Raw genomic sequence first — 22,353 nt, forward strand, 5'->3', positions numbered from 1 at the left:
CGGGGGGGCGGCCGCCTCCGTCTCCCTCCCCTTCTCCTCAGATGCCCTTTGCTGCCGCCGCTGCAGGGTTATTATTACAGTGTGTGGCTGCTCCCTCCCTCCCGCTCCGCGCCGCGCCGCTCCGCGCCGCTGGCCGGGTGCCGCCGCTGCTGTGCAGCGCCTTGGCCCCGCTACGTGCCTGGCCGCCGCCCACGCCTGCGCCGCGCTGCTGCGAGGGGGGCACGGGGACACCAACGGCCGCGCGCCAACGGCCAATATCGGCTAACGGCTGGCTAACGGCTAACTCACGGCACCCGCCCGCCCCGCCGCTGCCCTGAGCGCCGCGGACGGCGCGGCCCCACCGCCACCGCCACCCTAATCCGCCCTCGGCGGTGCCCGGCGGAGTGCGGCCAGCGGCGCGGCGGGCGCTGCCCCGGCTCCCAGACGCCGGGGGTACGCGGGGCTGCGGATTATTGCAGACTAAGCAGTCTGGCGCTGCAGCAGCGGGCGGGGGGAGGCGGGAGCGGGAGCGGTGGCGGGCGGGCAGGCAGGGGGAGTGTGTATGTGTAAGGAGGGGACGGGAGGGAGGGGGGAGCGCTGGCAGCCAGCCAGCTACCATCAGAATTAGCTCATTGTTCAATATAACTAGCGCTGGCAACCAAAACCTAGCCTGGGAGAGGGGGAGAGAGGGAGAGACTTTCCCCCAGCCACCCCCACCCCTTTTTCTTTTTTCTCCAAGGCTGCACTTTGGAAGAGGTGCAGTCATTCTTCCCCACACCCCCTACCCTCTCTCCACTCCCCCAACTATAAATTCCCTTCTGTAGCATGCTGCCCTTTTTTAATCCACATTTGTGTTTCAGATCATGTAGAAAGGACAGAAAGTGAGCAGGGAGCGGGGGCTTTTGTCTGTAAGTATATGCAATTCCAATCCACAGAATTTTATTTTTTTTAATTAATCCTCTTTCTCTCTCTCTCTCTCTCTTTCTCTCTCTCTCTCTCTTTGTTTCTTTTCATTTCCTTTTGTCCTTAGCTGGACTTTGCTGCAGCTTGCCTTTCCCCCCTCTCGGTGCACATTTCCAGACAGGCTTTCTTAAGATAAGAAAACGTGCAGCATATATATTTAACTCTTTGTCTTTATGCTTTAAGGTTGGATTTCTAGGCTGGGGATTTTTCTGCACACATGCAAGGGGAGACGAGAAGTGGTTTTCTAAAACTGTTTCCTTTTTTTTTTTTTTTTTTTTTGCTTTTGCACTCCACGAACACCAAAATGCATTTTTTGAACCTAATGCACTTAGCTTTTTTAGCATGCATGGAAGGCTCTAGGTTTGGGTTTTCATCTCTTTTCTTCTCCCTTGTAAAACAAATCTCCCTCTTCTCCGCCCTGACACTGGATTCCTCTTAGGCTGCTGGGGTTTATTTTTAGAAAGCAGTCATTCTTGCAACAGCCTTCTGCATTTTTGCATGTGCAGCAGTTAAATTTTGGGTGGTTCTTTTGAGAAACAAAACAAAAACAAACGTATTTTGGTGGACAGTGATGTGCTTTCTTTCAAACGTTGATGTGTACGTTTATGGATATATGGGTTTGCAGTTTTAAATCCAATATGTGTGTATGTTTGTGTGTAAACATATGACTCACACGTAATTACATTTCATACATACACACAATAGGTAAGAAATATATAACCAGTAGCAGAGAACTTTAATTTTTGTCACTGTATGAAAACTGATAAAGGAGGTATGCTACAAATTCAGTCAGTTAAGAGGGTGGTAATTTAAGGTACCATTTAAATCAGGTAGGACCTACTGTCATTTTTTTTTTCCTCTCCCTATTTAACATAGGGGGGTGTGTGGAATAGAGAGAGAAAAAAACCTGGAGGTTATGTAATGCAGTGCCATTTCCAAAAATACCTACTCTCCGTGCCGTTACATTGTGAAAGCCTGACACTGTTATACTTGTTTCTTGATTGCAAAAAGACACACTTTGTAGTGTCCCTGGGAACAATAGACCACCTTTACAGTAAGCACAGGGTGATGGTTTTCTGTCCTCTTGGCTGATTTTTGGGTGTGTTAACCATTAGGTGTAGCGCTCTTCAGAGATGTACCAAGTGCTAAGAATAGCATAGGGTTCTGCAAATCCAGGTCCCAGGGATTCCTTTGTCCTATATTTAAGCCTACAGACCACTGAAGTGCAGAGAAGCATGATATATAAGCGTACATGTGGTTAGAATAATTTGCATGAGTTTAATCTTAACCACTGAAGCTTATTCTCGGCTCACCCACTGTTAATGCTGGCAATAAAAAACTATTGAATATTGCGGCAGTTCGAATGACTTTTTTTTTCATTTTTAATTTTTTTAAATTGTTTTCAGATTGTTCTCCTTGTGCTCCTTGAGAGAAACTGCAATCCCAAGACTTAACAGAATCTAAAAATGGTAAGAATTAGTTGTTTTAGCAAAGAATCAGTAATTTTTTGTATAAATAGAAACCTCCTTTCCCCATCCCCAATACTCATTTATAAATATGACCTTTATTAGACATACTTTTTGAGGCTATGGGGATTTGCCATACAATGACTAATGTACTCTGAAAACCTCCGTATGTTGGATCTTTGACTTTCTTGCATTTTTTGAATAAAAATCTGAAATCCCTCTTTGTGCAGTAAGGCTTATTTAATTGAAACAAGCAGTGTTTAGGTTACACACCATAACACATGTAGGAATACATGCAGACAAAACAATATGCAATAATTTCAGCCCCGCCACCTTCCCCCCAGAAAGAAGAAATAGGTCATTGCACTTAGTAAGTGAAGCAGATTTAGTGCTAGTCAGTAGGGAAAGTACATAGGATGCAAACTAAATTTTCTTATTTGGTAATTTTTTCAGAAGGTTAGCCTTTCTTTGTGATACAAATCTGTTCCAGAAAAATGGCTAGGCCTCAGCCTAGCTGAACTTACAGGCACTTAGTTGGAATGTATTTATTGAACAATATTCAACAGTGACCCATTTCCTTCTGTGCTAAATGTGTTTATATCTTTACTGATAACAGCCTGTTTGTTATACTCTGAGCTACTGCTGCTGACAAATACCTAATTTTAAGGATGAAAAATTATACATCTAAATATTCTCTAAATCTGGTATTCTCTGAGAGGGACTGAGTGTCTCAGAATCAGTGGGACAAAGAAAATTGTTCTTTACAGAAAAAGTAAATAAAGTAGGTGGAACTAGTTTAGATCCTGTGTAACATCCTTGACTGAAGATGCAGCTATCACTGAAGCATGTCTGAATACATGTATTGATATGAATGTGATATGTTTTGGATGCTACATGATAATACCATGATCAAAAATCTGTAATTGGTATGGGGCGATACCTTGTCTGAAGTAGCATTAGCACAGAATATTTTCCAGTGTCATGTTCCCGAGGACATATTAAGTTTGGGTTAAATTAATTGTATTAATTATATTATCCATGTCTGGTTCTTTGGGGTTGTTTTGATTTGAGGGAGGAGGGATGATCAAAAGATGTTTAAAATAAGCAAATATGTAATCTGCTATAAAGGCTTTTTTTGTCTTTTTGGCTCCTTGTTTTATATGATTCCTATCTGCAAAAATAAACTTGCAAATTCTGGAGTTTTAGTCTATTCTGGAACCTACTTTCATCAAAGTGCTTTGCTCATCTGTATATAAATGAATAGTTGGGGGCGGGGAATTAAAAGGGAAATGATTCACTTAAACTGTGAATAGAGATCATGTTAAAATACATTTTGTTCACACAACTATGGAATATTGGATAAGGCAACTGTTTTCCTACCAACACCAAGGTGACAATCAGCCCACATTCTGAGACGGTGTGCAGGCTGTTATGTGCAATATATGCCTATCTATGGAACAAAAGATTATTTTAAGTTTTGTTAGGCATAAAATAGCCACTGGTTTTTACCAGCAGATGGTTCTATAAATCTAGCAAGGTTCCTGTAGTAGTCAATGAACTCAGTTTTGTGAAGCCAGTCTCCAGGCCAGACATAGAATATAGAGCTATCCAAATGCAGAAAATAAAATGTGGTTGCCCACTTGTCTAGTCCTGTTGTTTGCTTTGTAGTGTAACATAAATATCTTATTTGGCCATTTTTGAAAAGTTTTTTATTACTAAAAGGCCTAATTCCACTTTTTGGTGACTGTTGGTCAGAATCTCAATGTAAGGAAGACAAGGTTTTGCCCCAGCTTGCAAGGTTGCTTAATATGTGATACTTAGCAGAACCTCTTCCCCTACCACCACCCTTTTTTCCCTGTCTTTCACTTTTGGCACAGTAACACCAAATGTAATGTGAAGTCAGACCGCTGACATACCTTCTTTGTAGTAGTGGACACACTTTGGCATATTTTTTTTTTTTATTCCAAGTGTCTCCTTAGCCATTCTAATTTGCTGGAGAAATTCTCCTTTCAATATCAATACTGTCTACACTGAAATACATGATTGTAAAAGTGGTTACTTTGTTTTTAATACAGCAGCATATGCAAAGGCTCTGTTCTGCTTTCACCACTCAGTGAAAATTTAGCTGTTACATTTTACCAGGCTGAACTAAACCTTAAAAATAGGGGGAAATGGCCTGCTTATTCCTTTGCTAAGCTGAGTAGTCATTAATTATTTTTGTAAGCTTACAGTAAAATTCAGAGTGACTAGAATAAACTCATTGAGCGAGAACAAATGAATTCTTGGTTTAACTTCACTATTTTACCTTCTTAATTTCTTAATGTTCGTACTCCATAAAATGTTTCTTAAACTGGTTACAAGTAAAAGCAAACAATTTAGCAGGTTAGTTTTCAATGCTACTTCTCCTTTCCTAGCCTTGGAATTATGATTTCCTCATACCTGGTTAATGAATCTTTCTTTGAGCTGTATAATAATAACATAATCAATAATTTAAAGAGAAGTAGAAAGGCAGAAGAGTGTACTTTCTATTCTTCTTATAGTTTTAACTCATGGACATTTTGAGCCATCTTACACAAGAAGACCTGCCATTTAAGGATATGTCCTTACTTGTGTATTGTATATTTGCTTAAGTGACCCCATAAAGGAAGAAGGAACCTCTTGTATTTATTTGCAATGTATAAAGTCCTAAGGTGATTTTAATTGCTATTTTTATTTGAAATTGCCAGAATTTCTATATACCACCTTCCTGGAAAGTGCTGTATGTCATAATACATAAATTCAGATTTTAGTGCTACTTAAAATTAAAAAAACCAAGGTCTCTAACTTAAAAAAAAAAATTGTTTTAAAAATTTTGTTGGCCTATGTGATCCTGTCATTGAAATAAAGGATGTTGTCAGAAGAGCGAGAGTAAGGAAGTCTTAGGCCCAGATTTCTGTGACCTCAAAGATGACTTTTAGCAAAAACAGGAAAGGTTTTTTTTGATGGTAAATGTTTGTTTTCAAAGAAAGCAATCAAACAGGCATTACAGACACCTGAGAAAGTGGTCTGTTTGCTTCTAGAGCGCTTAGGTGTGTCCTTTTCTGCTGCTTGCACTGCAGTCCATTTCTGGACTTCCAAGTTCAGTTCTGAGAGTTTGCAGTACAGGTGCCAAGGAATTTAAACTAATAACACTAGTAAAAGTGTATATTGGTAAACAGATACCTCCTTAATGATTTAATTCTGACCTACCTGAAAAGAAACAAAATACATTCTAGAGCAGCACATTAATTTACTGCTGACTTATGACGATTAGATGGCTTTCTTCTTAAGCACTAGTGGTGTGGAATCTCTAGGCTAGGTGTTGTACAGCATAGCTGTGTCCAAAGCAGAAAGGCCCCATAGGGAGGCCATTTGGGCTGAACACTTCCTGTGGCATATCCTTGCCTGAACTGGATCAGTTTTGAGGTTATTCTGTCATTTGCTTGCTCTGCATTTTATAGTCTTATGTGAGGTGAAAAGAAAAAAATGGGATGATGGCCTTCTGGAGAGAAAAACAGTTGGGGGAATAGCTTTTCTTCATTAAGTCAGAAAGAAATGACAACCTGCATTTGCTTGAAGAGAAAAAAAATCACCATGCCATTTCTTTTTTTGCAGTTCACAGGCAAATGTATTGCATCATTTAAATTACGTGAAGAAATTTATGAGGCAAAGCTTATATTTAAGATTTCATCCCAGTTTAGCCATTGCAATCTTTTTCAAGTGAGTTGTCTGCAGATACCTTTACACATTCTGTAATTTTCTGTGTCTGTAAAATGACTTCACCTTAGTTGGAACAAATTTTAATAACTTTAAGATTATCTGTGGAGAATGGAGCCTGGGATTAGTCTGGAAGATGTAGGCATTATTTTGGACCTTTTATATGCTCTGAGGAATAAGGAGAAGGAGATACTAGGATGAGACATTATGCCCAGCCTAATACTAGATGCACACTGGACAAGTGCATCTCCTGGTCTGGCAGGAGAAAACTTGTACTCCTTTTTGGTTGTTACTGAGTCTGGAACTGGAATCTCCTTAATGGTAGTTCAGAACTGCACAGGAGCTGTAGGACTGTGTCACGTCCTCTCCTGTTCATGTGTAGCTCTGTGCAGAACTTGGTCAAGAGAAGTAATGGGGAGGGATGAGAGCTAAGCACTTTCGTCCACCTGTTGTGCTTTTTCATTACGGTTATGTATTGTGCATGAAGAATACACTGGGGGTGGTTTGCTCAACACTACTTGATTACTGAAAACTTAGGGAGAATTAAAGCCTTTCCAGCTTACAAAATAATCAGAAATACAAACTCACTTTTTTGCAATACTTTTGCCAAGTCAGCTGTTCAACCGTGTGGAAAAAAAACACCTTTACTTGATTATGGCTGGGAAAAATTGAAGTGGGATTTAAAGAAATGTAATTTTTGTTCAGAGCTATAGACACTGTGGATGTTTCTGTGGTAGAGTTTGTATGCACATTAAAAGACAAAAGCTCTGTAAATTTGTGTTTCTGCCCAGTCACAAACATACATGCTCTGGTTCTAAAATTTTGTAACTAGTGCAGCATACTTTATCTGAACAGGACTGTGTTGGCACATGGAATTGGAGGTTTACATAATATGTTGTCCAGGACAAATCTTTGCTCAACTTTTTTTACAAAGGCTGAAAATCAGGAATAAGAATTAATATGCAGTTTGTAATACTACAGTCATGACACTGATTTTTAAGACTTGGAATCCAAAGCCTTCACCAGCCATCTTTTCTCTCTTTTTGCATTGGGATACTGCTGCCCCACACCTGAACTCTGATCCTTGTGTGTATGGCTAAAGAGAAGGGGAGAGGGATTACACCCGATAGCTCTAGAACAACTTCATAAAAACAGTTCAGTTAATATAATTGATTGGGACAGTATATTTTAATAAAAACATTTTTAAATATTTGTATTTTGTTTTTATTTCAAATATTTATTCACCTCATTAAACCATATTGGTTGAGGGTGCAATCTGGAAAGGTGCAAAAACGTTCTTTTCAAATGTTTAATGTAGAATGATACTATGAATCATTGTTTGAGTGTTATATGAAATTCAATTTAGACTGCTGGTCTGGCAAGTTAACTGTAGCATGACTGAATGAATCCCTATGTAGATGTTCCTGGGAGGCTTCCTGATGCTTCCTTCTGTAAATACTGCATAATAAGAACCCCAACCTCAGAACAGGTAGCGTTTTCTCATCCTGCAGGAAGAAATGTTTCTGGATTAGTTTTGTTAACACTAACCTTATTGTGTGCCTACTAGCATGGCATACCTGCATGGGAGTGAACTGAAAAAAGTCAAACTTGTGTCTTCTTACTGAGCATGGCATAAGCCTTGGCTTAATATGTTCATGATCAGAAAGAACTCTTGAATTCTTACAGCACTGGTGTTCAGAAGGCACGCATTGGCATGGCAGAGCTACTCAAAAAGTCTGAGAGGAACAGAACTTCCTTCTCTGCTTCAGCATGGCTATATCTGTGATAAATCCCCATCATGCAAGAATATGAGTTTAAATAACTCTATTCCTGCTCGCAGGAGAAAATCCTGTGGAAATACTAATAAATGTCCTTTACCCTTAATTTCTCAGCTAAGTTATTATGCCAGGCAACACGAACAAAACCCAGAAACAATATCTGGCAGGAAAAGTTCTTTTCCTGTGTGTCTCCTCATTAGGTGAGTCCCAGAACCTGCAGATCTTTTATGACTTTCAACCTATATAACACACATGGCACAGTTTGTGGTTTTGTATTTTGAGTAGCAGTTAAGCTACATTAAATGACAGTAGGTTCTGGTAGTAGAGTGACTGCAGGTGAACGTACCATAATGCTTTGAAGCACCTGTTACAGTATCATCAGCCATGGCCATTACATCTCTTTTAATGAGGTAAGTACTGGCTGTACAATGTGTTTCTGTCTTATCATTTCCAAGAGTACCACTGGGGCTTTTAGTACTTGCTTGGAATACGCTGGTTGGACAAGAGATTGGTATCTCATGGTGGGAAAGGCTTTCGCGGCAGCGCTCTGCAGAAAAGCAGTCGGCAGAGACAGTGAGCTTGCCACCGCTTGGAGAACAACATCGCTTGTTGGAATTCTGGTCATCTTTCTGGTATGTGTGAAAAATTTAAACAAAATTAAACAACCAAACCAGTTTTAGTCCAAAGCAGTGTATCAAGTCTTCTGTAAGTTACAGTATTCAGGCCATTAATTTAGAAAATTTATAGGAAATTTAAAAATGAACATGTCTGGGGATTCAGCTTGGTGTATACATTTTGTATACCCCAAAACTGGAAGGAGGGAACTGGGAGAGTGCACAGGAGAAGCATTACTCTGGGGTCTCTCTGTTCTTTCTTCAGGATTCCCCTACTGGCCACTGTTATTGCTGGTCTTTCCCTTCAGACCAAAACTTGATGGAGCGAGGAGACTGGGCTAAATGGACTTTTCAGTCAGTCTGTGACCATGCTGCTTTTTTTCCTCCTTTGTTGCTCCATTAATTTGTCAGCATTGGGTATGAAACCAGTGAAGATCTTAACCATGTGGCCTTTGGGCCTGTATTTTGCTGCCATGCTGTGTGTTCACCCAGCTTTGTACAAAGAGGCTTGCTTCTGCTTGTTCTGCAGTTACCATGAGGTGCAGATACAAAGGGTTACCAACTAAACTTTCTTTACCATATTACACTTGAAGAGCAAATTACAAGCTTATATGTAGTTGACCGAAAACTCAAATACTATTCTAATTCTCAGGCTTGTTACTGTTATTTTTCTGTGTGTGCATGTTAAGCAAAATAACAAAAGCTAACACTGTAGTGCAGAGGCAAATAAAATAAGTGGAAAAGGTGCTGAGTTGCACTGGCGTTTGAGTTTGGTTTTCTGGAGGGCTCGTATGGTTATTTTAATTTCTTTAATGTTTTACAGTTTCAGAATCCATGCACAGAATTTTACTGGTGGAATAAAGTAGTTTGCAGCCATTTTATTGGATAATGGAACTTTCCATATAATATACATTTGTTTCTTGTTATCATTCTGAAATAATTGAATTTCTTTTCCTTTCAAGGAGTGTGATAACCTGGTAATGAGTATTTTTGTTTATGAACTCAGTTAGAAGTTGGATGAGCGTTTATGACAACGTTCACAATGTATCTCTTGATTTCCTTCTCTTAGTCTTCATATGCATGGTAAATATTAACAACACTTTGCAATGGTTTTTGCACATTAATGAAGAAAAGCAGCATGAGAGCACTTGTAGCACACAAGCTAGATTCATTCTGACTTGTGCAGAAAAGTGCAAATTGATCTCTGTGCCTAAAAATTGCATTACACTCAGGTGGTGTGGGGAGGATTCCTCTCCAAGGAAAAAGAAAGTGTTTTCTATAACTAACCTCATTCAATCATGTATGCCAGAAGACAGCTAAAGTTTCTGCTGAGGGTTCCTACCAGCTAAAGAATTTGGCAGGAGAGTGCTGACTACATACTCATGCTAGATTAGCTTGTGTTTTCCCCTTCTCAACACCATACTCGCTCAGTTTTGGAGGCCAGTAGTCACATAAGAGACTACTTGGAAAAATGTGCCTGCTTTGAGTGCTTAGTGCCTACTAGTGTCCTTTCCTGCAGCAAGGGGCTCTGTGGCAGTAAAGCCCATTAGTCTTAAAAGCAAGGTTTAGTAAATTTTGCACAGTCACTCAGATAATTTGCTTATACCTGTCATGGGATGCTGTAAGTACATATATAAAAGATGCAACCTTTATAGTATGAGTGAGGACATGAGTGAATTCTTTGAAGAATATAGACAAGCCAAGGTAGGAGACACTTCAGTGTAGCGTGTAGAATAGAAGCTTTGAGAATGATGAAAGAAACACTGGATGAAGATGGGTTTATATGAGAAGTTTTGTATTTAAAATCTAGAAAAACTACTTCCAAGGTCACTTCCTTGTGTTCTGTATGGAAGGGAGCAGATGACATCCTATTATGTGAAACTGACAGAAATTGAAGAAGTGATGAACAAGGACTGCTAAAAACCCATAATGAATAAACTTGCTAACTCATGTGCAGCGTGGAGAGGGGGATGCAAGGAAAAGCATACTTGTCTCATTTAGGCTTTTTCATCTCTATGTGTTGTGAGTTTGAGTCATCAAATGGGGAGGAATAAAATGCAGCAGTAATATCTTCCCCATCAAAAGGCAGAGCCAGCAAAGGATGCTGATGCACAGAAGTCAGAGGCAAGTTCAGGTGTGCAGTTGTCCTGCTATGTTCCGCTGATAACAGGTGGGACACTTGGAGGAATCCCATCCAGGAGGAGAATGATTGTGTAATTCTTCATCAGTTCTCTTAAGCCATTTACCTACCTTTATCTGCTGTGTGGAATTAACCAAGTGAAATGATTGTAGATTTTTTTTTTTCCCCATTGACTTTTGGATGTTCATAGCACTGATATGGAAAGCAGGACTTGGTAGAAAAACCTCCTGCCCTGACAGTATACTGAAAATGTGAAGGCAGGCTATTGGGGATAACTGTCACTGTACCTCAACCAGAGGCTCAGACTTGTCATGCAGGGCCATGGAAAAGAAGCGATCAATTTCACAAAAATTGGCAGGCCTCACAGCTGCTAAGCCGGATGTCCACAGGTTTTTTAAATAATTAAGCTAAGGTAATTAAGTCGCCTTTTAACTTGAGCAAGTTGTGGTTTCTGATGTTTTGATGGGGAGAGCTTCCTCAAGTGAGCCTGTTTCAGAGTCAGCCTATCACAACAGCAGCCTTCCATTTGATCGTGTGTACATCTTAATTCTAACAAAGGTTCATCAAAACTGAAATAAGGAGTAATGATGAGCACTCTTGATGTTGCCCTCTCATTCCCCTCTCCAGAAGATTCAGAAGACAAAGCTGATTGATAGCAGAGTGCCATGCAACTAAACTCTTGAGAAGCAGCAACCATTCAGATGACAGTTGCTGGATTTATTAAAAACTGCATGTTAGGTTTGGAACATGGTGGACATTAGTATCACATGTTTTCATAATGTTCCCCTCAGAGTGTTAAAAATAAACTACTGCAGATGGGAGTATTAGTTTACCACTTTGCACTGAAGTAAATGCATTGATCCTGGCACAAGCTTTCCTTCCAGTTCTGTTTAAAATGAATTAATTTTTTTAACAGAATTATTTATTTGGTGTTCAGGCAGTGGTATAGTAAGATTTTCAATGAAGAGGCTGTTTATGCGTCTGGATTGTGATGGTGGGCTGTTGGTTACAAAGAGAACTTTTTACTGCAGTGGGAAGCATTTGGGGGATTGAGAAGTGCAGGGTAGAACGTGCTGGGAAAAGTCATTACAGCTCAAACCAGCTGGTACCTAAGAAACTTAAGAAACTGCAAAGTTATAACTGTTTTAACTTAGCAGGTAACTATGTTATATTTTTTTTTTTTTTTTTACAAAAGAAAATGCATCAGGATTCTGTTTGGAAAGAAAATCTGCTAGATACTTTCAGTGATGCTGAGACAGGCCAAAAAGGAAATAATCTTCAACTTTTCCTTTAGGAGCCTTGATACCATTGATTTGTGTCACTGCAACACAGAGCAATGGTGATGAAAAACCCCCAAATTACTTTAAAGAAATACAGGTACAGAAATGAGGAGCAGCATTCCTTTCTGGCTACATGTCGCATTCCCGTGGCAGCATGGTAGGAGGGTGGCCACTCTTCATTCTGGAGTAAGCATGACAGTCACACAGGGCCCTTGATCCTCAAAACTGCACAAGCATAGTTTTAGTTCTGTGGAGGGGAAGAGCATGCGCCTTTTCTTCCTTCTCTTCAACACATACCTCTCATTTTACTCCCGTTCGTCAGCACACAGCCGTCTCTGTCTGTTATTCGACTGCTAATCCGCACAGTAAATCTTTCCCAGCCCTTTTTTCAGCTCCTAGGTAGGCTGATGCAGAATTACTAAAGATGGTCACCTTTTATTTGGAATTAGGAATTTCTAGAGTACTTGTCATCATTTCCCTTTTGTTTTCATTCCCCCACCCCCGAATTAGTTTCTGTGATGAAGAAGTTGTCTGAAACTTCTTGAAAGATGGTTGCTGGTGTACTCAGAGCACTTGGTCTTCTTCATTAAGCTTGTAGTCTGGAAATCCAGACTGCAGTAGAATTCAACTCCTGTAAGTCTTGATGAACAGCGATTCAGTTGTGGTCCACATATAAAGGAAAAAAAAAAAGCAAAGATAGAAAAAGTAGCTCTGGGGGCTTTCTTGTTTGTTTCTTAATTATAAAAACCTTGGGAATGTTTAACAGGAGAGTGCTCATTTTACTAAGTTTAGCCTGCTTTAAATCTGTTTTCTTCCCTCTTGATGTATGTGCCTGAATGTTTGGAAGATGCTTTTAGTGTGTAGAAATGAGGAGTGGGTAGCAAGAAATTAATGTTAGCATTTTGATGTGACTGATACAGTAGATTTAGTCCAGCTCTGTTAGAATTATTTTATGTATCTGTTTTAAAGCCGGGCAAAACTTTGTGCTCCCCTACTATTGCTCTTAAAGAGGACATGGCTTAAAATGGAAGAATAGGCATCGGAGTTTTGAAATGCTGGTTAAAGACAGCCTTTCCAATAGCAAAAGAGAAGTTTTGGTTTGTTGAGCAGAGGAGAAGAGTCTACTCTAGAAATCCTTCTGGTTTTGAGAAAAAAGTAGCAGTTCTGGAGTCTGGATGCTGTAAGAGCCATTAAATAGACTGGGCAATTACTTTTCTCCACCTTTGCTTTTTCTGATTTTTGATCTTAATTTTTATTATTTGTGTATTTTCAAGATAATGGAGGCTAAGGACTTGGATACATATTCCTCATAGCTCATAATTGTCTATCTGAAGTTGGCCTCAATGTTTCAGGCAGAATTGCTTGTTGTGGCAGAACACTATCTCAGACAGTACTTCCCAGATCAGTGGGTTTCCTTCCCCCTGACTTCTCAAAGTGGGAATGAATGGTTTTGTGTATCACATGTTCTGCCAGGAAGGCAGGCTTCCAAGGGTAATAATGCTGTTAGTCAAATGTTTAGGAGTGATCCACTCTGCTAATTTATGGATGAAGCTTACTATCTTAATTTTTTTTCTAGTGATTATCAAATACTGAGGCTATCAGTTTAAGTCAACATATGGATCACGCATTGTACAGACTTGCAGTAACTTTAGTTTTCACTCCATCCCAAAGTTCAGTAATTCTCTTCTGAATCCTGATACTTTGGTTATTTAAGCCAAGGCTGTACTCACATAATAGTCACACAGGAAGTACTAAGAAATGAAAATACGTTGTGTATCAATGGAAGCATTTATTTAGAAGTGGTTGCTTCATGCTAACAGCTGGAATGTTGTAAGCCTTACATCCTAGCCTGTAATGGAGCACTGCTTTGCACTTTTTTTCTCTCTATAGCTCATCTTGCAACATTAATATCTGTTGTTTTGAGCTGCTGTAATTGACTAAAACTTCTTGCTATGTTTTTCTAACTCTCTGGTTATCAGAATATTTGAACATCTAAGTAGCTTCTGCATTTTATAAAGCACTTAGAGTGGCATGACATCCTTTTTTCTTCTTCTTTTTTTTTTTTTTTTTTTTTCTTTTTCTTTTCTCTTGCTGGACTGCAATAAGTCCTGAGTGGACTTTTCTACACCAGTATCTTTTTTCCATTCCAGAATCTTCCTCCACTTAGCCAGGATCCATGAGTCACTGGCCTTTCAGCATTGCTCACAAGGCAGATACTTTGGCTGCCCATTCAGGACTTTGGTACCGTTATAGCGGAACGGTTGCTGCATGTGGACTAGGCTCATATAATTATTTTCTACCAATATTGGCCACAGTAGTTGTTTCTGAAGAGATATTAAGAAAATAGGACATTATTGATTTTTTTCTTCCACAGAAAATTACTGTGAAAGACAGCTGGGGCTTGTATAGGGTTTTTTGGTAGCGCTGGGTTGTGGTAGGGTTTTGATATTGTTTTGTTTTGGTTCGTTTGGTTTTTTGTTTGTTTTTTTTAAAGAAAAAAAACGACCTTGGAGCATAGTTGTGAGTATATCTTACAATTTATACATTTTAACTCCTACTCGATTCCCAAAATCCACCCTCAAACTGCAGTCTCTGTAAGTTCTTATGAGTTTAAGTTGAGGGTCCTTTCTTTGTCATTTAACTGCAGGTAGTTATTTTATTCCTATTAAAATATTAATAGAGGTGAAAAGGCCTATAGGCTAACCTGAATACATCTCAGACTCCATGGAAAATATAGAAGCTCATATTTGTCATAATGAGTAATACTATATTCTGATGCTTATTCCATCTTCCTATAGGAAAACACACGTTTTTATATACTTGACTGGTTTGAGCATGTACGTCCTGTGGTAGAGCTCAACTGTTATCACTGTTTCCCACCATGAGTTTTCATACAAAGAATATGACTACACAGTAAAATAAGGCATAGTTGCAGGATGGGCAATCAGTGACTATAAATAGCAACAAGAGAGCTCAGAGGTTACTTGGTATCTTTCATTCAAGTGTCTCAAATATTCAGTGTGAACATTAACTGATGAATTCACAGAGCACCCTGTGCTGTGTATTATTCTGTCAGCCATGCTCAGAGAGCTTAACTGGTTTGTCTGAGATCATATACTAATCTACAATATGAAATAAAATCTGATTCTTTCATCAGTAGAAAGCACTGTGGTTTGTACTGTGGAGAACTGTGGAATAGTGTTATCAGTGCAGGCACTGCCTTAGGCTCTGTGTTTTAAAATTGCCTCTTCTGTTTCCTACTTTATAGTAGAGTTCACGATTTTCTCTTGGAAAGGTGATTCAGGTAATCTTCTGATAATTTCTCCAAGCTGCCTCTAGTCCAGTTGTGACAACTAATAGTCAACATGCAATTCCAAGAATTTAGAACACTGAAAACATTTGTCAGGTTTCAATATAAATACAATAGTCAGGAAGTGAGTAAAGGCAGTCCACCAGGAATTGAACTGACAAGAAAAGTGTTGATTCACAAAGTGCAAACAAGTTTGAATGGTGTAACTTGTAAAGTTCAGCTCAAAACTTCAACAGTTTGACATTCAGGTATTGTGCTGAAAGAGTTTAATTCACAAAACCCCAAAGGCCCAGGAGGCAGACCCAGCAGGAAAGTAAATCTAGGATCTTCAGTGTCGTATGCAACTTGTACCTGACTACTTCAGTGTTTAATGAGGGTGAGATGAAGAAGTGCTTTGATCTTCCTTCTGAAGTTGAGGAACTGAAGCACAGGATGTTTCCAGCTCAGATTCACCAGAACAGAGGTGTATTACCCTGGTATGTATTCAGTCTAACTTCCCACTGTAGTCAGTGGCCAGTTTTGGATTTACCCACTTTCCACACGAAAAATTTCCTATAGCAGTCATAGGCCAGTACCTTAACCATTAAATCCTGCCAGCTATTTTATTGTATGTCTTTTATAATGTGTTGGAGTTCCTTTAAAGCCTAAAATACAGGGTGCTATCACAGAATTGTAGCTGTGTTAATGATCTGAGAAGGTAATAAGTTCTAGTTCATAGTTCTTCGTAAAAGGGTAATCAAAGGTGTGTTGCCCTTGTCTCCTGCAGTCATCAGCAAAGGTAATAATCTTCATTAAATAGTCTTTTGCCAGTGACTTCTGGCAGAAGAGAATGAGCACACAGTCGTACAATATCCTCAGTAAACGTATTAGTGGACATCTTCTTATACAGAATTTCTTGAAGATATTTTCAAAAATCCATCCATGCTCTTTCTAAAATGCCTGCTGAATGCAGATTGCCATAAACAATCTAGCTGAAATACTCTAGGGACAGCTTTTGTTGTCATGGGTACTCAAAAATATGTACTGAGTATAAAATGCAGCTAGGTCTCTGGGCCAAGCTCAACTGACATTAGACTCTCAGTTTTAGTAATGCGGTCTGTCACATGAACAGCATTTGATTGCATTTAATGAATCTCTCTTTGTTAGTAAGAAATTGTGTATATTTATGTCACTACAGGTTTATCAACCAAGGTTAACGATTTGGGTAAGCCAGAAAACCTTCCCAACCAGCCAAGGGGATGGGGGATTTCCAAAGGTAAAGTTATTTATGTAATTTCTTTCATCTAATAAACAGTTTACTAAGATGAAAGTTTTCTGAAAAAAGACATTGAAAGTTCAATGGATTTTATTTTATGACTGCTTCAAGAGAGTAGCCAGCTCCCATGATTTCATCACGAGTCTCGTGGTATTCTGTTTTTCTTAAAGCCTTGGCTCCTTGAGCTGGGCAGTTAAGTAAGGATTTCAGTTTTCATTTTAAAATTATGTTTTTAGCCTTCAGGCTTGCAGAAGACGTGGACTCTTGCTGGCTACATACCAGAAAGAAAACATACTAATTTTCAAGAGCTCATATTTCTTAAGTCTGTCTCATGATTTTACAAGCTTGACATCTGAGTTTTGAATGCTTGATTTTGGCAATTCTCTCAGCAATACAGATCAAAAAGTCAATGATGATGCAGGAGGAGGAAGGAGGTGCTGGTTTTCTTTTGTTAAGTTTTCTGCTTGTGCTTTACCTGCCTTTAGTAACAAGCATACAAAGCATGGCAGTTTTCATCTGAGTTTGACAAGAAATACCCCAACATAAATGCAGAAGATGTGGCTTGTCAGACAAGATTCATAAGATTTTGTTCCGTTACCATTGCTGGTTTCATAAATTGAAACTTGATATGAAATTTGAGTAGGAAAATAAAACAGTTACTCAGAACCACAAAATGTACATGGTTTATTTTCATATTCCCTTTCATTACTGACTCAATATTTGGCAAAAAAATGGCAGGTAAATAAAGGAGAGAGCACATGGAAAATTGTTTTGGTTGAGTTTTAATTATTATCTAGACTCCAGCTCCTTGTTAAGAAAACTCTGCTATTTCATCTAGATAGGACTATATTTTCCACACTTTTTCTTTACAAAGGAACATCTGAAATTTATAGCTGGGCTACTGCAGTCTGCTATTTGCAGGCTCATGTGCTAGCATGCCAATCTTTAAATTAACATATATGGCAGTACTACCATTCTTAACATTTGAAGTGTTTCAAAAGTTCAGCTGAGTTGGCTGATAGCAATTCCAGATTACGATGAATGTGTTATATACAGTTATATTAAATGAATTTGCTAATTGTATGAATCAGCTCTGCATTAACTTTTTATCCAAAATTTTAAGTTAGCAGCTTTTAGTAAGTTGTCATTCATCATTAACAAAGTTGCTCCTGAAAGAAAGGAATGAAGCTGTGAACGATGTGCAGCATTGTTAGCAACAGTGCTGCATTATATTGGACTTATGAATAGCCATGTTTTTATGCTTTACATACCTTAAAAAAGTTTATCAAAAGGGATAACTGTTTCTCAACTAGTCAAAAAATATTATACTTTTTTTCCTTTAAAGTGATTGGATTCCTGCTTTTTAAGTATGATGCATTTCTTCTAGACTTTATGTAATTCTTCAACAGATATTTGGTATATGCTTACAAGGACCAGTTTTTAGAACTAGGTCCAAATCTTATTTCACAATTGATCTTCAAAAGCAACTTGAATATTAGCTGCACACAATCCAGCTTCCAGCAGAATATCAGCCTTAACAGAAGCTGGGTGTCTTTGAAATCTAATTTTTTTCATCCACCTTACAAAATGAATCAGGGTAAATTCCTGAAGAAGACTGCAGAAAGTGCTCAGTCCTTCAGCTCAACAGTTGTATATACGCAGTGCTAAACAGCTTGAACTACTGAAATAAAAAATTAAAATTAATATATTTTTTTAAACTCTTATTTCAGATATAAATGTTTTCTTGTTTTCATGAAACTAACAAATATAAAAGGATACATGTCTTAAAGACAATTTATTTCCAGTCCTCAAAGGGTCATATGGGACTTTTTATCTTATGATTGTGTGGCAGAACTTCAGGACTGAGATTGTTTTCACAGCTGAAAAGGAACTGCCCAACACAATGCTTTTGGAAATTTGCCCAGACCTTTGGTCTGTGTGGTGTGCCTGTTTGCATATGTAAGTTTCTAGTTTTCTTCTCATGTCCTGTAATGATACACAAGTAGCAAATTTAGTCAACAAAAACCCAAAAATATTATCACGAGGATGGAATTTTTAGAGTCCTGTGAGGAAACATGTTTGTACAGTCACTAAAATTCAAATGTTATTTTTTCATTCTGAAATTGTCTCTTGCAAAATCCCCAGCTTGGCCCTAGCAAAGGCAAGGTATGTTTCTATTCCTACTTCTTCCCCTGGCTTGCAGAACCCCTCTGCATATGTGCTGATCGAAGTCTGCTCAGTTTCTCCAGTTGTGATGCCCTGAAGAGAGAGGGCACCATCTGCCCTTAAGAAAGTATTTTACTGTGTGTTCAGCCTGAAAACTGCTCCTGGCTCTGTGCAGTGCAGAACCCTGGGGGACTTCATCTACCCCAAAGCAGAATTTATCCTGTAATAAAGGCAGTGGGAAAGCCATGGGGCAGCCTTATTCCCAGCAAATACGGACATCATAGTGAAAATTATGGCTCTGAAGAGCCAGGAAAGGAAAATTGCTGAAAATCATACTTTCTTGGTAGTTGTGAGACTGCTGTGTGTTTAATTCCCAACTCAGAAATTCACAACTCTCACATCAGAAAATTGAACTTGAGAAACATAATTTCAATTTCTTAAACAAACTAAAAGCAATCTGCTTATACAACAAACATGTCCTAAGCAATAAAACCAATAAAACATCTTTACAATTCTGATCTCTTAAACACAAAACCCACAGATTTTTCCCATAACTTACAATATATTACTTTCTAAAATTCTTTTTGTTTAAGATCCCATAGTGACATAGCATCAGCCAAGTACTTTAAGTGTATGCTTAGCCTTTAGGCTTCCTACTGAGGCTTAAACTGAAACATGTATTTAAATACTTTGCTGAATAGGCATAGACTTCAGCCAGTGAATGGTTAAGTATGGTTACAAAAACCTAACTGAGGCAGCTGGCTGACTTAGCACACCATCTCCGTACTTGTCCAGAGACAAGTAATACACTATACACTACAGTGCCTTTAAGTGCTCTTTTCAATGAAGTACTATAGGAAAGTCACTTAATAGTGTACGCTAGCTGCTTGAGCTGTAAGGTGTTTGTAAGATGAGAGGTCTAAGCTGTAAAAGGTTCTCTTAACAATATGATGTTTCATAACTAAGATGCACTTTTATGTTGGAGGCCAAGGCGAATCATAACATGGAACCTGGGGTTTATAAAAAGCAAGCAAACAAATTAATTTATTGATAGATATTACCATTAACATTAGTTTCTTGGTTACCCAAGTTGGTACAGGATTATATTTTCGAAGGGGCTTGGTGCCATCTGTCCATTTGTGGCCACAAGTTTTGCATCCATGAAGGTGAGACACTCTGCCTCTTGTGCTTCATGTGTGCAAAATAGGTAATTGCTCATTTTTGGCCATATTTGTATGCCAGAACTACCGCACACACAGCACCTGCAGATGCAGTTTTAGGCCTGAGCTGTCCCAGCTATTAAGAAGAGCACAGAAATAGCTTGGTTTGGCAAGAGTGAGAAAACCAGGAGCAGCGTAAGGATGTACAGCTGGCAGTGAGCTGCAGAAAGTGTTGTCACTCTACAGCTTTTTCCGCTGTAACTGCTGAAATGGTTGGGGTCTCCCCAGGTGCGGTACAACAAATGCCCAAATTCCCCAGTGAAGCAGTGGAGGATGGTCATTGGCTCAATTCTTGCATTTTGGCACACTTCATCCCCAAATGAAGAGTTTTGCTCAGGTGCTGCAAGTCTTCCCTGGTGATTAAGGGATCCTTTGCTCTCTGTGGCATTAGTATTTACCATTGATTAAGCCATGTTTAGTAGATGTTTACTTCTGAACTAAAGGTAGGGAACTATGAAAACCTCAGGATGGGAGATGGGAAGGCCCCACCAAATAGACTTCCCTGAAGCACAGCTAATAGTGGTTTTTTTCCTCTCTACAGGGAAGTCTCCCCATCTCAAAGGAAGTAAATCGCAAGAAGAAAAGTGAGGTGGAGGGGGCATGCCTGGTTCCAGTGAATGGCTATGGACACCATTTCACCAAAATCAATTACCTCTACTCTTTTTAATCATAATTTCTCCATTTGTATTACATATGGTGTATGGGTTTGATGAGGTCATGGTGTCATATATCGGGAATTGTTTCTGTGTAAATCATCAAGTGTAAGAAGAAACTATGGGACTCTGAGCCTTGCTTTAGAGAATAACAGTGGACAAACGTGTACCATAAAAATAGTTTTTAACATTCTGACTCAAGCGAAAGCTCTCAGAATATCACACTGTGAATCCATGTTTACAAACATTACAGGTGGGCCCTCAGGCCTGGTTCTACCACAGCAATGTCTTCCACTACTCAAACTCCACTGCTCACATGCAACCGGTAAATTGCTCTCTCCATTTCCACCATCCTGAACTGCTTCTTGCAGAGGCTGAGAGTCCCCCTTTTTTTTTTCATTTAGATGTAACAAGCCTAGTAGTTTATTTTCATTGATTGTCTGTATATCTCTATATTTTATCCATGTACTCTTTTGATGTATAGAAGTAGTATGAAACTCATGGTTTCCTTGTGGTAAGTGATTGTGATGCTGCCACGGGATTTGAGACACTGATGAATGGTGCTATTTTGGACTTTAAATATGCTCCTTGGCAAGGTAGCTCTGATGGAGTTATTTTTTATTTCCATGTTCTGAGAAGGTGTTGGTACTTTGTTTTTCTGAATGTTGTTCTTTAGACTGGACTGACTTGTTTACTTGTGTCTTCAGTGTGGCTTTCTTATTCAGTGCTGTAGGTGAGTAACTACTTATAGTGTACAAGTGAGGAACTGATTCCCTATCAGGGTCCACTCACAAACATGCAGTTATAGTGGGAGCAATCACAAAACTGTAATTTACGTAGAATCTCCTTTCTGACTCCTATCCACCTCATGGAGAAAGATGAGCAATAATTTTCCACCAACCTCTCAAAATCTCTTTTGATTTTTGTCTTTTTTTTAAGCCTTTTTTTAAAGAAGGGACAAGTTTTAATGTCCTCTTCGAATCCATAAAATAGGGGATATTGTAAGAAAAACACTGCAAATTTCTGGGAGGAGAAGTCCTAAAGGGGAAAGAGTACATTTCCACAGTACCGTCAACATGTGGACTTTACATTTTTGTTCTTGCTCCCAGACTACTATCAATACAAAACAACACAAAACACAAAATTAAACAGTATCATCTACTCATGGAGTGTTGTTGTGTTAGACACAGTCTGAAAGCCCACCTTAATTTTTTATATAACTCTGTCTTTTAGCTCTTCCTTTTACAGGGCAGGCCTTGTTCTGAACTGTTTTAGCTTCTGACTGTTAAATACCAATGCATGCACTGCAATTCCTAGATTTCTTTCCTTTTCCCAAGTTCTGTATCCCTTTTCTTGTACATTTTCTTTTCAAATAGATTAGATAGGTCTACTGTGCTGTATATAGTGCAAGAAATAATATTCAGCAGTTGTGGCATTTATGTATAGTTGCAGTTGTGTACTGCTGAAAATGCAGGCTTTTGTAACAATGTGATCTTTAATAATGCACTACAAGTACCCAATGTATTTTAGCTATTTTAGTAGGATTTGTTCAATAAATATGCAAGCTCTAAGGGTAGCCGTGATATCTCTGTTTCCTTATTACAGTATGGGGTGGGATCCTTTTCTGTTTGTTTGCACCTGTTCTTTACGTGATTTCTGAGGGTTTTTTGGGGAATATCTGCTGAAGTAAAAGGTAATTCCTTTTGTTGTATGCTAAACAATAGCTGTTAAGATAACTTAAATACCAGACCTGGGTCTGGGAAATGATGACTGCTGGACTATGATAGTCATGCA

The 22,353-nt window shown here is 38.9% G+C and overlaps 1 protein-coding gene across 2 annotated transcripts; it reads left to right on the forward strand.

Annotated features, from left to right (window-relative positions):
- The first annotated feature begins 573 nt into the window (after positions 1 to 573).
- On the forward strand, positions 574 to 22,135 carry NREP (neuronal regeneration related protein). 2 transcript variants are annotated; one of them, XM_075079305.1, is made up of 5 exons: positions 574 to 735; positions 840 to 887; positions 2,349 to 2,411; positions 16,443 to 16,520; positions 20,448 to 22,135. In XM_075079305.1, the coding sequence occupies exons 3-5, from the start codon at positions 2,409 to 2,411 to the stop codon at positions 20,571 to 20,573; spliced, it is 207 nt and encodes a 68-aa protein (XP_074935406.1). In that variant the 5' UTR covers positions 574 to 735; positions 840 to 887; positions 2,349 to 2,408; the 3' UTR covers positions 20,574 to 22,135. The 2 variants fall into 2 exon arrangements, with proteins under 2 accessions (XP_074935406.1, XP_074935405.1); XM_075079304.1 differs by lacking the exon at positions 574 to 735 and having other exon boundaries at positions 744 to 887.
- Positions 22,136 to 22,353: the final 218 nt, after the last annotated feature.

The sequence above is a fragment of the Phalacrocorax aristotelis genome, chromosome Z, assembly GCF_949628215.1.
Source record: "Phalacrocorax aristotelis chromosome Z, bGulAri2.1, whole genome shotgun sequence".
NCBI classification, from domain to species: domain Eukaryota; kingdom Metazoa; phylum Chordata; class Aves; order Suliformes; family Phalacrocoracidae; genus Phalacrocorax; species Phalacrocorax aristotelis.

Excerpts from the sequence above, each read along its gene's own strand:
- NREP (XM_075079305.1), top strand. Across the intron at positions 16,521-20,447 it reads GGGATGGGGGATTTCCAAAG|GGAAGTCTCCCCATCTCAAA; the intron begins GTAAAGTTATTT and ends TCCTCTCTACAG.